Here is a 16935-nt window from a genome sequence, read left to right on the forward strand (position 1 = left end):
GTCTGAATCAAAGTACACCTATTGAAGGTCTGATGCAGAATGTAATTATAATTTCAACATGTTTTTCAATAAGATGTAATTAAAAATGGGGTACAGATTTTTACTAGCAAGAGACCTTTGGAGAAGCTAAAGTCCTTCATAATAAATGGTGTATTAAGGACTAATTCTATGGAGTTCCTAAAAGCGTTGCTTTAAATTTAATGTGAAGGCAGGTAAATGTGTTAAAAATCAGGTGTGACTCCACTACACGTCTTTACATTTCTCAGGTGATTACTTCTTGTTTGCCAAGATCTCAACAACCCTAAGTTAATAGTGATGAAATTTCCATTTTATGGATGTTGGTGTAGGTTTCCATGTGTTGCAGAACTTGGGGTGAGGATGTGGGGAAGCTGGCGACTCTTTATCTGAATCTACAGCTACTGTTCTTCATGGGGTTTTAGAAGGACCAATTTCCAAGAGTTTTCTAAAAATATTTTGGTTGTTCCTTTATATTTTGTAAGGTAAAATAAAGTATGTTTTGGTTTTGATTTATTTTCTGTGGTAGTGATTAAGTATTGGGCTTTTACAAGCTTTCCTGTGTGTCTTCATATATAGTCTGTGTTAACGTAGGTAAATAAGCTTTTTTCCTTTAAAACCTTCATTGTATACACCTAAAAATTTGGTGTATTACAAAATGTTGACCTCCTGTGTTCAAATTTTTTGTTTGACATGTCAAGTTAGATTTTTTCAAGTGAAATTTGAGTAAAACTTCAAGATGCATGAAAAAAAGTTTGTTTCAACAGCAGTGTAATGTAGCTTTAAACATTTAAACATAAAGGGAAAGCTTTTCAGGTTTTATTTATGACAGTTGATACTGGCTTGATCATCATATATCTTATTTACATGATGAAATAGGAAACATCAAGATAGTTGGGAACAACTGAATATATTGGTGGAATGCAGACAGTGTTCTAAGGAGCAACATATACCAGGGCAATGGTGTTCAGCATTGTGTCAGCCAAGTTGGATTTTAAGCTCTGTTAGAAGGAAAAAACCCAAACTTAACTAAATGAGAAAGATGAATAGAGTGCAGAGGGGCTAAGTCTCCACAAAATTACCTGTTCTGATGAGGATGCCTTGAGAACTTGGCTAGTGAGAGAGAACGATTAAATAATGAACTAGCTGAGGTCCAAACACACGAGATAATTCTTCAGTACTTGTGATGGAAATGCCTGTTGTGTGTAATATCTGGCAGTGGGATATGCTGCAACAGGTAAAGTGCAAAGACTTGTTTCTTTTCTGGAGGGCTCTGTAAGAGTGTTAGGCTGGCATTTGTGGCAATAGTGAAGTCTGGCAGTGATAAGTTGAGCGCAGCATTCTTTCAGGTTTATGTTGCATGTTTTAGCAGTCCTTGTGTATGTGGTCCTTTAGTGCTCATAAGATTTCACAGCAGCCAAGCTGTTGTGCATAAGATCCTCTGTTCTGTCTGATATTCTGTATATTATTCTAGAAATCCTGAAAATAAGTTCTAGAAGAACATCTAATTAGGAGATAACTTTGAATTAATCATCTAAAACCCATAAAACTTTTTCTAATGCAGAATCAAATACTCCAGATGCTGGGTTTATCAGAGTTTCAAGTTAAAATTTATGTAAGGATCTGTTACTCTGCTAATATAAAGAAACAAACCTGGCGAAGTAGGATAGTGGTTAATGAACAGATAGCCATATAACCAGTGAAACTGAGCTACTTACCTGCATGCACTTGCTTCTGAGACCTTTAGTTGCACTAGTGTTTGACAACTATCTGAAGTTCCTGACACAAAGTGAAAGAACATGAGTGTTCTGGTTGCCGGTTGGCTATATGCGACGATAGTTTTAACATCAAGTGAACTGGAATGTAGGATTGAGTTGACAACTCCAATCCTCAGCTGTTGAAAGGAGCTATGCAGTAGTTGCTTAATCCTGAAGTGTCCATATTGTATCAATTTCAAATACCTCAGCCTTGCACTAGTTCTGATTATTTGAAGTGTGTTGATGAAAAAGAGCAAGAGATTAAAAAAAACCCAGCAGTGTACCCACCAAATAAGAAAAAGGAGAGTCTACAGACATTGCCAGTGTTGCAGTTTCGATCAGAAAGGGAAGATGAAAATTTTGGGTTAACCAGTGCTGTAGTTACAAGTTCTAGGAAATAAAACTTCTGATAATTGATGTTCTCGTCCTTGCTATGGATCTAAATGTGTGCTTGTATTTGTCCTTTGATCTTTCTGTGATAATGTCTTTTGCTTGGATGAATACTCGAGTAATTAGGTCATACAGTATGCCTGATCTTTTGTTAGAGCTTGATGTAGTATTTTGACAATTCATACCAAGATGAGAAGGGCAAAGATGTGTGATACCAGGTGCAATCAGAAGAGAACACACAAGGAGTTGGAGACTGTATAGGATTTCTGCCATTCTTTGAGAGACCTGCTTTGGTCACAAGAGTTATGAAGCTTTCAAAGTCTTTTGAGGGCTCTTTTTCTTGAGAAACAAAATTTTTAAAGGTCTTAGGAAGCAGTTAAGGGTATGCTTGATACTTGAGTTGATTATAGAGGTGGCTTCATCTTTATAGTGGAGTCTAATAAAACTGGAAGGAAGCTGCATTCATGCCACTGACAATGCCAGAAGTTAAGAAAGATCAGTTACATGTATTCTTTGTGGATGAATAGTTAAAGTGAACATAGAGTAACAACTTCTAGTGCTTTGTTATTCAACTGGGGACTGCAATGAAAATCTTTGTTCTTGAAGGGTTGTCTTTGTCCAGCACTTGCTAAATAGTGCTGCAGATATGTAGGCCCTTCATGAATAAAGGGTGTTTTCCCCCTCTTACTTATGTTGCTTAGCACTTAACATATAGTAGGCGCTGGAGTTGCTAAGCTTTTGTAACAACATTTTGGAGAAGTTGCATGCGGAAGAATTCCCAGTGAGTAGAAATTAAATTAGAAATCTAAGAGAAGCAAGCCCTTCAACAGTATACTTAAGGACCTGGAAGGATTGAATGGGAGGATACTTGGCACGGTAGACACAACTAACTGTTCTCATATAGGCAAACGCTGTATCAAATATGAAACTGAGAATGGAAAGATGTGGAGAGGGTAGTTGGACGAATAGTAATTCTCATCCCTGGTTCAGTTTCTCAGTTGGCTGGGGCAAGGGTTATCCAGCCTACACATCTAAGGAACCTGAGTCTGGTGCTGTCAGCTAGAGAGCCAACAAAAGCATTCAAAGGTAGTTAATTTCAAAATCTGTAACTACAATTAGTTTCCTAAAATCTGATTGGGAGAGAGAGTGAGTGACGAGTAGTCTTAATAAAAAGAATTAGTGTTGATCTGTGTAAGTAATGGCTAAAGTTAGAGCTGAGATGTCTGCAAATGAGTAAAGAGGAATTAGTGACAAGAAGAAAGTGGAGGATGAGTATAAGGAGGTGCCATGGTGAAAAAGTGGCAAAAAAATGGCAAGGGAAAAAATATTTTTTTTTTTTACATAATTTCACCACCTGCAGCCAGTTTGGTTTTATGGGTAGTAGAACACAGCTGGATGTAGACCCAGAAGATAAACATCTCTGGGTGTCTACTAAGTTTCACTGATGTCAGTAGACGTGTTGAAGGTTTTCAGCTAGGCTGTGAATTTACGGTTAAGTTTCAGGTATCTGTTTTGGCTGTACTCTTGCGTTTGGGGTATTGACATCAGTATTAAATGACCACTGTATTGCTGGAGAAGTTGTTGGAGACTAGACGTGAACAGGAGGTTCTCTAACCCCAACACCCTCGGCCATGAAAACTATTATGAAGTTCTTCATAATTAAGACAATGTTTTAAAGCTCTAGGATTCTTTTAAACACTTTGTCCTGGCATTCCTCTACATTAGATTAGTTTTACTTTTTTGTCTCCACCTGCTGGTACCTGGCGAAGAGGCATGACCATGAAATTAGGAGGTTAGACATGCTTATGCTAAATGAGTATTTTTATGAAAACGCTATGACATAATGCTATAACTCTTACGATTTTTATAAACTTGTACCATTACTTGAACGCTTTTATTTGTACAATAAAAGGTGGTGCTAAAATCATATATTTCTTTACAGTCTCCAGTTTAATTTGGGAAAACGGTAGTGTAGCTAATGTGTTTTTTGGAGGAAACAGCAGTAAATCAGTGAGGACTTTTGCTTTTAAATGATTCAAAATGCTTTTAGTACCGGTGTGGTTGTGCACACATTGGACTTGTGTGTTATGCAGTGTCATAGCATTCAGTTTTTTTGTCCTCCCCATGGCAAATGTTGTGTATCTACCATAAGCTGTTTGCACCACAAATCTAAAATAACTGTCCTAACTTTTTGAGTACTCAAACTGCAGCTATATTTCTGTAATTTGCAGGTGAAATGCATAATACTAAAACATACTTTCTTAAGGGGAAAAGATCAAAAGACTTAGAAGAGATTTCAGTGTGTCTGTTGCTTATTAATTTTTGTTTATTAGTTTTTTAAAAAGCACAGCACATTTTTGTTTTCTATTTCAGAAATGCTCACTGAGGGATAAAGAACTGTAGGATAAGTTCTTTATTGTAGGATATATTATTCTTCACTGTAGGATAAGAACCTACGCGTAGGTTTTTTTTTTTTTTTTTTTAATCGTAACTTTGGGTTCTTATGTATCAGAACTGTAAAAGAAGCAGATGTTGAAACAGTGTAAATTGATAACTGTGCTGGGCAGATGACTTCAGTCTGCTCAAGCCAGAATTGAGACAATTAGTGCTGCTGATATGATGCCGCTTATTACTTAAAGTTGTTGTAGTATGTAGGTATAAAAATACAGTGGCAGTGAAAAGTTCCCCTCTAATGATTTGCAGCTTGTCTTCCTGTGGACTGCAGCGTATCAGTTAGCCACTTGTTTGCAGGTAACTAAGTAAAAAAAAAATTTTCCCTGTTTTCTTCCCCCCTCTTAATTCTGTTTTGCAAATATATGAGTAAATTTGCAAGAGAAAAGAAATGTAAAAGTTTCCTTCTCGACTATAATCGTGGCTCTTCATCAGTCATCACTCTTCCTGCATTTTGTTCAAGAGGCTCTAATTGTCTGCATTTGGCAGGTTTAACACTTCCTGACAGAGAGGCTATTAAGGGGAAGTATTCTCGCATAACTGTCACAGGCAGGAACAAAGAACCTTCAAACTCAATGTGTGGAAACCACTAACATTCTTAAATGACCCTTTTCATGCATTTTATCCCTTTAAGCTAAAATTTGGAGGGTGCAGGGTCATGGAAAGCAGCAAGGTGTAATAAAACAGTAAACCCTGATTTTTCTTTTTTTTTTTTTTTTTTTTGGAGGAGGGGTTTCTAGATTTATCTCTTGACTTAAAAACAATTGTTATTTGGAAAAATCTCATTAACAGATGTGACTGGAGTAAAAAGACTTAAAACTGATGTTGCTTTCAGGACTGCTTTGAACTTAACAAGCACCGATTTGTGGAGCAGACTAGCTAATGAAAGGAAATTAAATTTTCTGACAACTTCCCCTGCCAGCCCCCTTATTCTTCATGGGGCTGTTACTAGGTACTGAAGACTTTTAAAGAGGATTTTGTTTTATTATCGGACATAAATGAACCAGGTATGAACATTTCTTATGTGTGGTGTTTTTTTTTTTTGTGTTTTTTTTTTTTTTTTTTTTAGGTTCTGACCTGGGTGCTTTTAAAATGGATTGTCTTGAAAGCTTTAAAAAGATCAGGTTTCATTTTAATGTTCATAAGTCAGCCCCCATAGTTTCAGACACACTTAGCAGCTGGTGATTTCCAGACATTACTGCCTTCCATACAAATTCTTTAACGCATGTCATGGAATAGTATAAATATTAGCAAATTTGGATGGAATTTTCAAACTTAACCTGCTCCACTGCAATTTAGCCCTTTTGCTTTCTAATGGCTATCAGTAGAAGATAATCAGAATTAACTACTGCAGGAGAAGCAATTTGGTTATTAAAAAGTGTGGAATTCCAGTATTTTGGTTTTTATTCTCTGGGTTTCTTGGTACTTTTTTCTGTACCAGGCTATAGTAGTGTGTCAGCTGAAGCAATATGTGGCATCAATAAAAGGATTTTTCTAATTGTCATACTGCGCGGACTCTTAAATGGAAACAATTACGTGAATCTTCTAATTTCAGATACAGCTTACAATGATGCGTTTAGGGTTTATTCTGTCTTTAGATGTAAAAACTTACAGAAGTGAAATACTTGTGTTCTTTTTTTCAGTAGACAAACCCCATTTGTCTTTAAAGAAGTTCTGCAAGATTTTTTTCTGAACCTGAATCACTTCCAAACAATAGAGAATCAACTCCCCCTACTGACAACAACCAGAAAACACAAGAAATACCTGTGAGGACAGAAACAAGCTGGCAGTGGACAAACTTTAACGATCTGATTTATGGTCCATTATTGATTGTAAACTTCTAAATTCTAGCATTAAATTCCTACAACTGCAGAAAATCATCTTGCGATCCTGGTTGTGTTTCCTGTCAGCTGATTCCTCATTGCTTTGAGTTTCTCAGTATACTAATGATGAGGTAGAATTTACATTCCACTTATGGTATTAATTTTACATTCCTCTGGCTGAAAAGGGTCAGAAGGTTGTAAAATCAAACATTAAATGAATCAGAGGAGACAGTAGTGCAATATATGACTGCCCTCAGGACATAGTGCAATGGCTGATGGGATTAACGTTGGGTCTCATTTCCTGCTTTTACAGGATGCAGATGAAGCTGTCAGAATTGCAAGGGAAATTGGTAAGTTCTTAAATTAGCTATGGTGGGATTTGTGTGCCTCTCAGCAGACATGGTTGACTAAATTGAATGTGTAATAAGTAATCCCTATAGAACAAATAACGTTTTAATAGTTTTTAAGTTCCCTGTTGCTTATAGGGCTGGAAGAATCTAGGCGTTAATGCCCTGTGTCTTAAATCATCACATTTTAGCTTTGCAAACTGGACTTTACAGAACAAGTGCAGCCACAATTTGTGGAACGCATGTAATATGCAATAATAAGTAGCTCACTAAAGGAGTTATTTCAAAGTATATCTGCAATTGAACATGATAGTCAGAAGTTAGGCATGGTACATTTCTTTTTATATAGAGGCTGACAGCAGTGATACTAGGGTGATGTGGACTGCAGTTAGTTTGAATATCATCCAGAGCACCAGCCTGTGCTTTCTGGAATAAAGTCACTATTCAGCTTCTGAGTATCTTACAGAATGGTGAAAAGAACAATCAGCAAACTGGCTGGGACACATCTTAGTGAAGGTTAAGTTTAGTATGTGTTTAATGAGTTTTGGCTTTTATTTACTAAAGCTTAATATTAAGGAAAATATTAAACCATATGCTTGAAATTCCACATTTCTTAACTGCTTTCTAGAAGAATTTCATTAAGACAGTAATAGATTTTTCTTAGTGGTGGGTTTTGTGTGGTTTTTTTTTCTTCCTTTTAAGAGACAGTAACTATGAGATGCTATTCAGGTTCATCATGGTTACATAATTCAAAGGCTATATCTGCATTTGAAGCTTCTGTTACTGATTGAGCTACAAATACATTTTACCTGTGTCAAAAGCTACAGCTGTGCCTTATGTGCCAAATAGAAATTGGGACTTGCACTACTGCAGATGACTTTTCATCACTGTAATATCTTTCCACTTCAGGTTTAAGTTGGAGTTTTTACCCTGCACTGGTTAACTGCCCTGAAAACCCTCAGTGTAAGCTTGGCTGGCTTTTTAGGCTGACACAATTGAAGTCAGTATTTCTGTGGGTCTGCCTTTATGTTCCTGTTGGGAAACTAAGTGATTACTGTCTTGGGAGCAGAAACAAAAGGAAGAGGTTATCAACCAAACTGGGACGTTCAGAGGAGAACTATAAATAAAATCGGGTTTTGTCCTTAAAAAAAGACATAGCATTATGACTTTATTTCTGTTCAGTTTCATTTCAATAATCTTTCTTGCTCTTGTTTTTTGAAGAGTTCCTGCAAGTATTTTAAAATATTTTTGATTAATTTTTGATTAAGGTAAGTCAGAAGGCATTCAGTGGCTTCCTAGATAGCAAAGATAAATTTTAAAGGCTTAAGTTTCTTCTGAGGTCTTCTGGTGTTCTGTTGACTGGTTGCCATCTTTGATATCAGTAGCACTTTGGAGGTCATTATATCCAGGCAGTCTTAAATGTGTAGATATTAAAGTCAATTACAGACAGCTGGTTGGTGCTTTATCTACATAGTAAATTCTTAAACCATTTTGATACAACAAAGGTTTGTACTATAATGCCATGTAGTGAAAGAAAAATGTCCTTTTTAGCTTTTTTCCCCACACATTTTGACCAGTTGATTAGTTTGGTTAAACTTCTGTCTGATCCTGACTACTGATCAGAATAAAATCCAATGATCTGTAATTTCAAAGGATCTAAAATAAGATGAAATTGAAGTCTCTTATGTATATAATGCTTTTGTCTTTATATATAAGGCACTTGATATGCAATCAAATACTTTCAGATTATTTTTAATTTCACTTATGCAGAGCCTCAGTCTTCCAAGGATGCTTAAGTAATTATTAAAACTGAATTTCATTGTGGATCAGCCAGTAAAACTCTAAAATGTTGTGTAATATTCTCTTGCTGTGTGCATTTTCTCCTGCCTTCTCCCTGCTACGTTCTGGCCAAAGATCCAGTAGTAGTGAAGTGTGGCACTTCAGGGTTGAGACACCGCCTTAAACTGTTCCAGTGACTATTACTTGTGAATACAAATTTAAGTATGGGAGTAAACCCTACCTTTTGCCTCTCATTTGAAGATATGGTCTCCCAAGTTGTCAAGACAGAATATGACAGAGGTATTAGGCTAAATCAGGAACTGGACGAAGTTCAAGCACAAGTTGCTGTATAGGCTCCTTCCTATATAGTTTCTCTTCTCTATTGATCTGTGTGGGCAGTTCTTCTCTTGTGATACTTTCTGTAGTGCTTAATCACATTGGCTCTTTCTCCCTGCTACTTCTAAGTCTATTTGTATGTTGTACATGCTGGCTGCTTGATTTCTGAAGCGGATGAAACTCCAGAAGGTTGTACTTTTCAGTTTGAAAGGATTGAACAACTGTGAAGTGCAGGCAGTTAAACTAAACGAAAGTCTATACAAAACTGAAGAGGCGCAAAACATGTTTTTGTCATGTTTCGTTTGACATGGGTGTAGTTAGTACTAGATTTTCAATAATGGATATTGAAAAGAGTCTGGTATTGCCACATATGATATTGCTTAAACTGTTCCTGCACAATGCATTTGGTGGTCTACTACCTGCAACTTCGTAAAAATGGTTAAGTGACATCTAAAACCATGGTGGCAAAGGGTTGGGACTAACAGCTGTGGGACACCAGAATTTGTTTATTCCTTTTACCATTCAGTTTCTCAGCATAGTAACTGCTCTGGAAACAAAGTAGTCCTGACCTTATAGTACCTATTTAACAGCAAAAGTATGCCTGATGATCTTCAAATTTGACAGCTTTTTACGTTTTTGTCTTTGAAAATCTTTTCCAATCTCTCCTTCAGAGGCGTTACAAGAATTCAAAACTATAGAACAAGAGTAGTTTTTATTCTTACATGCAATTTTAATTTCATGTAAGTTGGTGTAAAATTTGAGGGAAGGATCAAAAACCTAACACCTACTCAAAAATACACATGCTTTGTGATACTCTTAATTGCTGTTGTCATGGGTCCTTATAAATGCTACTAGAAATTGTTCGCATACCTCTCCCTTCCCACAACTAATCTAACCAATCCATGTGTGCATACTGCAGCAATTTTGATTGCTGCTGAATAGTGCAAAAGTGGTTAGGAGAATGGTAAGTAACACTTACTGATCCCAGCATCCTGTACCCAATATGTATGCAAAACTTAGATTCTACAAAGCCTTTCTTGTGCTAGCACACATCATTCTTTGGTACTGGCCAAAGAACTGCTGTTTAGCTTAGCTCAGTGCCCCAGAGAGCAAGTAGAATGTAAAGGCATATTTGAACAAAAGTTCAAGTGCCCTTATTTTCAGGCTGATCATTGTCCTAACTTGTAGAGGTCCGTTGCAAAGAATTTTTCTTTGTCAACCTAGAAAGCTGTATGTATCTTTTAAAAACAGGCTTTACTTTGGATTTTTTTAAAACTATTATTTTTAATTTTTATTTTTAACTATAAATGGCTCTCTGGAATCTCTAACTGCCTTGCATACAAGTGTGGTCGACATGTAATCAGTATATATTAAAGGTGGGCTGGGGAGGAAAGCAAAGTGGTCCTACACTTGGTGAGTGACATCAGTAAACCATGTATCTGTAGCATGTAAAGACTCACCAAGCCTCACTGCCAACATGCCTATTTTGCTGTTGAAAGAACAGTAAATTAGGACTAGACTGTTTACAGATTTAAAATCAGCAAGCCATTCAACAGACTGATATTAGACTGAAATTGTTAGCAAAATTGATGATGATTTTTGTTGAAGTACATGTAGCACTGAATAAGATAGATTAGGTGATGGAAATTGCCATAGTGAGCTTGCCATAATAAGGCTTAAAACAATGTTTATTTCAGAATTTCAGACTTGCATCCTCTTGAGTTGGAGAGAGTCTCCAGCTGATGATAGTGCTGCCAGAGGTGTAAGTTTGCTAGTGTTACCTGGATAAATCTCATTTCTTGTATAAAAATCATACAGAATATGCTTTTTGCTTTATTTCAAGATAGGCAGTGACTTGTGTAGGAGCCTGGCAGTTGCCAGGGATCTGGAAAAACAGCTACAGCATAGATACATTCTACTTGTATAGCTAACTGCATATACTGCATTTCATGAAAATGAGTTGAACTTGACTGTTTGCTGCATGCGATCTAGAGTTATTCTGCACATGTCTTTATTTCTGGGATTGTCGAGGCCTTGCAAATACTTACTATAGTTCTGGATTGAACCCATTGTTACACTGTGGCTCATCGCATAGCTCTCTGTGGGCAGCATCAGATATTTCGTAGGAAAACATAAGAGACAGTCTAGCAAGCTTATTTGCATGGCTCTGTTGGTCTTATTCTTATACCTAGTAACTAGAGATTACTTTCGACTCTAAAGCATGAGGATTTATAGCCTTTTGGTCATCCTTGCCTGGAGGATCTTGATTTGTGCTCTACATGTGCTTATCTATTAGCTTTCCGTCACGTGAGTGCTCTGTAGCATGAGGTTTCATAGTCTAATAACATGTGATGTTGGAAACTATTTTATTGATTTTTGCTGTTTTCCTGTCTTCCAATCAACACTACTCTTGTTTTTTATGCTTGTGTCATGTCACCTTCCCTTTTTTTCTTTTCTTTTTCTTTTTTTTTCTTTCTTTTTTCTCTGATGTGTGTGTGTCTGCTTCAGTCTTTTTAAGTAAAAGATTTTCCAGATCTTGCTGGTTTTAATTATCTTCTTCTGAACCTCCTTTCAGTTAAATGGCTTTGGAGGGGGAGGTGGGTGTACTGTATCGCTATCGCTTAACAGAGCAAGAGCAGATTTACATTCCAGAAAGAAACTGTAAATGTTAGTTACACATATAATAGCAGGCTTGACCATTTCTGCTGGGAACCATATTCAAATGTCACTTTCTGTCCCCAGATAAAAGCAGTCTGTAGAATGTATCGTCAGTCTGCAAGGACTGATGGACTCTTCCCCGGCCCGCTCCCGCTCCCCGCCCCCCCCCCCCCCAACTACCAGCTGGTGTGATATTTGGCTTAATATTATGATTTTCATTAAGCATACTGGAGGCAAAAGGCTTGAATTTTTTTTCTATCCCAGAAACATCAAAAACTTTCTAATCAGATCTTTAATTTTCAATCTTCTGTATATATATGCTGGAGAAAAGCAAAGTTCAATGATATGATTAAGAAATTATTTAGGAAGGTGCTTTGAATTAAAATATTGTACTGCAAGGTAAACAATCATTACTAAACCTGCTTTTAACTGCATACTGCTTTACTGTCCTTTAGCTTTCAGAAAACTAAGGTCCTGACTTATAGTCACATTAAGGTATCTTGTTCTGAAAGTAAAATATTACCGCTTATGCACAATGCTGCCAGATTTACGCTGCTCATTTTTTCTTACTACTTGTCAGTTTGGGGAAAAACCTTTTTTATTGTTTAAAAAAAAAGTGTAATAATTGTTTTCTGTGATACTTAATATTATACAATAACTTAAGTAGCACAGCTCTTGAAGTGCTCTGTTATTTAAAGTGTACTACACCGGAAATGTTGGTAAGATACAGGTTTTCTTACTAAATCTCTTGACTAATAGTTTTTGAAGATCTCATGCTTATTTTTGGTAGTAATTGGTTTCAAAAAATTATCACAACATAGCTTATTTCAGCAGTAACAAAGAAATAAAATTTTGTTCCTAAAGAATTGTGAGCTTAAAAAGGTCAAATGCCTTTATTCATAAATCACTTCGCTACTTGGGAATAATTAATTCAGTGCTTTTTTTTGTTATAAATGAAATGAAGAAGACAACCTTTCTTGGCTTCAGAAATCACTGCACTGACAGCTAAGTCCTGAAAAGACAAATCCTCTCCTCTCCCTCCAAACAAAGTGTTTTAATAAACGAAGTTATTGTCTACTGGCATTATTGGACATGTGGTCAGTTGTCATGTTCCTCTGACCAACTGAACAAAGTTTGAACTTCTGTCTAATTGTTCCCCGCTGTTAGGCTACCCTGTCATGATCAAGGCCTCAGCAGGTGGTGGTGGGAAAGGCATGAGAATCGCTTGGGATGATGAAGAGACCAGGTGAGATGCTGTCCAAAAGCTTGCCTTGATGAATGCTGCAGTTACCAAAGTCCCATTAAGCCGCTGTGAACTGACAGTTGAGCAGATACGAAATGTTAGACAGAGAAACTGGATATTATTTGGTTTTCTTCCTCTCGTATAGTGAGCAGTATACTTTGGGAGTTTGCATGTCTCTCTGTAAAAATAATTTTTGCATAAACCTTACAGAACATGGTCCATTAATTTGAGTAAAAAAAAAATAACACTTGCAACTGCCTTTAGTCCAATGATAGACTGTAAATAAAATGTTGCTGTATGCCTTTCAGAATGTTGATTTATTAATTGTCTGTGGTAGAATATTTATTGGCCCGGATTCTCAAACATTCATGCATGCCATTAGTTCTGTTAGAGTTGATGAGACTGATTATTCATGTGTGGAAACACATACGGTGCTTCCAGAATGTACTCTAATAAATTTCATACTTCTGTGTTTAAAATACTTGTCTCAGCAAACTATTGTGCTTTTGTGGGTTTGAAACAGTGTTTGTTTAAGGATGCAGGCATTTTCATGTCTTTTAATGGTTCTCTGAATCCCTAACACTCCACAATGCTTTCTTACTGACTTGAAGTTTTACAGTCCATTCTCTGCTAATATCCTGGCAGTGAGGAGTCTCGTTTCAACCCCTCATGCCGCTGATGTTACAGAAAAATGTGTTTTGGGATTTTTCAAAGACTTGTAACAAAAGCCTATTTGATCCAAAATCAGATAACCTTCTAAATGTTTTCTTTTCCACATGGAGAGAGCAGCACATATGCTGGAATCAACTCAAAGTACAACTCAGATTTTCATTAGTTTTAGTCACCTGCAAGATTCCCTTGTCATATTTTTGTGTTCCTTGTTAAATTTTTGTTTCTCAGAAACTAAAAACTCGAAAAAAGAACAATGAATAGCTAGCAGTTAAATTTTAGATTTAAAGAAAACATGGTGGGTTTTTTTTGTACCTTGCTAACTGTAGCCCATTTATATTCAAATCTCAATAGGAAAATAAGGTTTTGTACATTAGAATGAAGATCTAGAATAACCTGCTTTCTTACAAGGATGCTTTGTTCCTACTGCTTTAGAATCCAAAATTACTGCCTTGATCTTGTTCAGGCAGCAGTTGCATCTGTTGGACTTGAAAGGAAGGCATTAATTTAATGCTTTGCTCGGGAAAGAGCAAAGGAGCTCAATTAAAGTAACTGTTTAAAAATTGAAAACCGGATCTAAAAATCATGATTGCAAATTCGTTTTGGAGAAAAATTGTGGTTGCTGTTTAGAGAGTCACCTGATAGAGCTGATTGATATCAACAGAAACTAGCTAGGGATGTTCTCTTTTTTTTGTATATTTGCATACAGAATTAATTTAGTGATATTACTTAGACCCAGTGATATTTAATAATATTAGAGATGCTTGCCTTGTTTGTGGAAAGCCCTTGAAGTGCTGTTCAGCTCCTTATTTGCCAGTGGTGGCCTTATAATAATCCTTTTGGTTAGTTATGCAAGCCTTGTCTTTACGGTGTAATTTTGTAGAGCAGTATCTAAAAGGTGCTAAGAGAAAGAACACCTAGACTGAGTCACAGATCAACACTAGTTACTGATCTTATATCAAGGAGGAAAGCTTATTTTAACATTTACAGGTAAGCAACAACTAAGGCAAAATAACTTGCAGGAAGGTGAAGGTGAGATTAAGAGAACAGGAGATAGAAACTGATTTATTTTGTGTTTGCACGTGAAGTATTGCATTTGGGTTTCTCTCATAGTCTGTCTTGAAGAAATTCTGTGAGGTTGTGAAGTATTTGTTGTACATGTCCATTAATTGCATTATGGAGCTAAGTATTCTTTTTAATGGGTCTGAAGAAGAACATCCAACTGAGTGTTTTGAAGGTGATTCAATTTGTTGCTGACAAAACTTATCTGATAGTTCACATGTAGTTAACATGAAAAGTTGTTGACCTCATCTGTTGTCTGGCTGCATCAAATCCATGTAATCTTAAAGATAAACTAATTTTCAGCTATTGGCAGCTCTGAAAAGCTGATATGTGAATGGCCTTTTCCATTTCAGGGTTCACAGATGCAAGGTGAGTGTGAAGAATTGCTGATAATATTTTGCTTTGTAAACTTGCTTTGGCTTTGTCATGTGGGATTAATTCCAAATGCCATATGAAAAAAACCAACCCTGTCTATAAACTAATATTGTTTGAAACATACTTTTCAATTTTCAGGGTAGTTGAAAATCTTTCTTGTCTCAACTGACTATGTATAATATTAAAAGCAGGCTTACATTATTGTGTGGTGTGACATGGAGGTAGCCACTGGAAATGGAAAAGACCTATCTGAGTTACTTAATTGCTACAATTACAGAATTAATCACTATGGTAACTTACTGGTGCTTCACCTTTCACATCTCTTAAATATCCCCAATGATGAAGATTTTCTTAGATTCTCTAAATATTTATGATATTATTCTATCTATAGCTAAGTTTTCTGTGACTTTCAGCTAGTATTTTGAACTGGAAATACTAGAATAGTTTTACCATTGTTAGAATTGTTTTCTTCCTTGAAATAGCTCTTCATGTGCATTTAACTCTGGAAGGTTGCTGTGTTGTCCCCTACCTCTTTATCTGGGTAGGGCTGCTGTTGCATTTCTTCAGGTACGAATCCCTCCTAACTCTCACTTCTGTTGCTTTTTTCCAAACTTCATAGAATCATAGAATCATTTAGGTTGGAAAAGATGTTTAAGATCATCAAGTCCAACCATTAACCCAGGTCTGCCAAGTCCACCACTAAACCATGTCCCTAAGCACCACATTTATACATTTTTTAAATACCTCCAGGGATGGTGATACCACCAACTCCCTGGGCAGCCTGTTCCAATATATGACCATCCTTTCAGTAAAGGTTTTTTTTCTAATACCCAATCTAAACCTTCCCTGGTGCAACTTGAGGCTGTTTTTTCTTGTCTTGTCACCTGTGAGAGGAGATCTGTCCACAGACTCCTTCAGGTAGTTGTAGAGAGCAATAAGATCCCCTGAGCCTCCTCACCAGACTAAACCACCCCAGTTGCCTCAGCTTCTGTTCATAAGACGTGTTCTCCAGAGCCTTCACCAGCTTCATTGCCCTTCTCTGGACACGCTCCAGCACCTCTACGTCCCTCTTGGAGTGAGTGGCCCAAAACTGAACCAGTGTTTGAGGTGCAGACTCACCAGTGCCGAATATTGGGGGACAGTTGCTTCCCTTGTCCTGCTGGCAATGCAAGCCAGGATGCTGTTGGCCATCTTAGCCATCTGGGCATGCTGCTGGCTCATGTTCAGCCAGCCAGCACCCTGAGGTCCTTTCCCACCAGGCAGCTTTCCAGCTGCTCTTCCCCAGGCCTGCAGTGCTGCGTGGGGTTGTTGTGACCCAAATGCAAGACCCAGCACTTCTCCTGATTGAACCTCATACAGTCAGCCTCAGCCCGTTGGGTCCAGCCTGTCCAGGTCCCTCTGCAGAGCCTTCCTGCCCTCAAGCAGATCAACACTCCCCCCCAACTTGGTGTCATCTGCAAACTTTGTGAGGGTGCACTCAATCTTCTCGTCCAGATCATCGATAAAGGTATTAAACCAGAACTGGCCTCAATACTGGGGAACACCACTTGTGATCAGCTGCCAGCTGGAGACAACGGTCAAGTTGTAGTGTGGAATTCTGTGTACAGTTCAAGCCACTACCCCATATCTGAAATTAAAATAACACTAGCTTTGCTCTAATGTAATCCCATGTCAGTTGTCTTGGTTTGGATAAGTAGAATTTAGGATGCACTTTCTTCATGTAATAGATATCCACTTGAAATTATGTTAAAAACAAAGTGCAGGTTTCTGGAGAGTGGTTTACATTGAATTCGGGTTTGTAGATTCTTCACAGTCTGGGAAAGTTCTGCTGCTATTATGTGTGTGGAGGTACTTCTGTCTGTAGTTGATCATCCCGGCTCTGGTCTGTATATGAAGAGCCTCTGTGCCTGCATCCCAGAGAGCCTGGTCTGAAAGTGCTTTCCAAATATAGGCAACATGAAGTTCACGATGAAGTAGGACAAAACATGACTAGGGTAGGTATCCGAGTATCTGCAAACATTCTGTATCAT

At 37.3% G+C, this 16935-nt stretch overlaps 1 protein-coding gene across 1 annotated transcript in view; it reads left to right on the forward strand.

The window, feature by feature from the left end:
- Positions 1-16935, forward strand: part of PCCA (propionyl-CoA carboxylase subunit alpha) — a 292472-nt gene that overhangs the window by 82056 nt on the left and 193481 nt on the right. The window contains exons 8-9 of the mRNA XM_055702705.1: positions 6750-6786; positions 12724-12802. Of these exons, the coding sequence (XP_055558680.1) occupies positions 6750-6786; positions 12724-12802 (116 nt within the window). The remainder of the gene's footprint in view (positions 1-6749; positions 6787-12723; positions 12803-16935) is intronic.

Source organism: Falco cherrug, chromosome 2, assembly GCF_023634085.1.
Source record: "Falco cherrug isolate bFalChe1 chromosome 2, bFalChe1.pri, whole genome shotgun sequence".
Lineage (NCBI taxonomy): Eukaryota > Metazoa > Chordata > Aves > Falconiformes > Falconidae > Falco > Falco cherrug.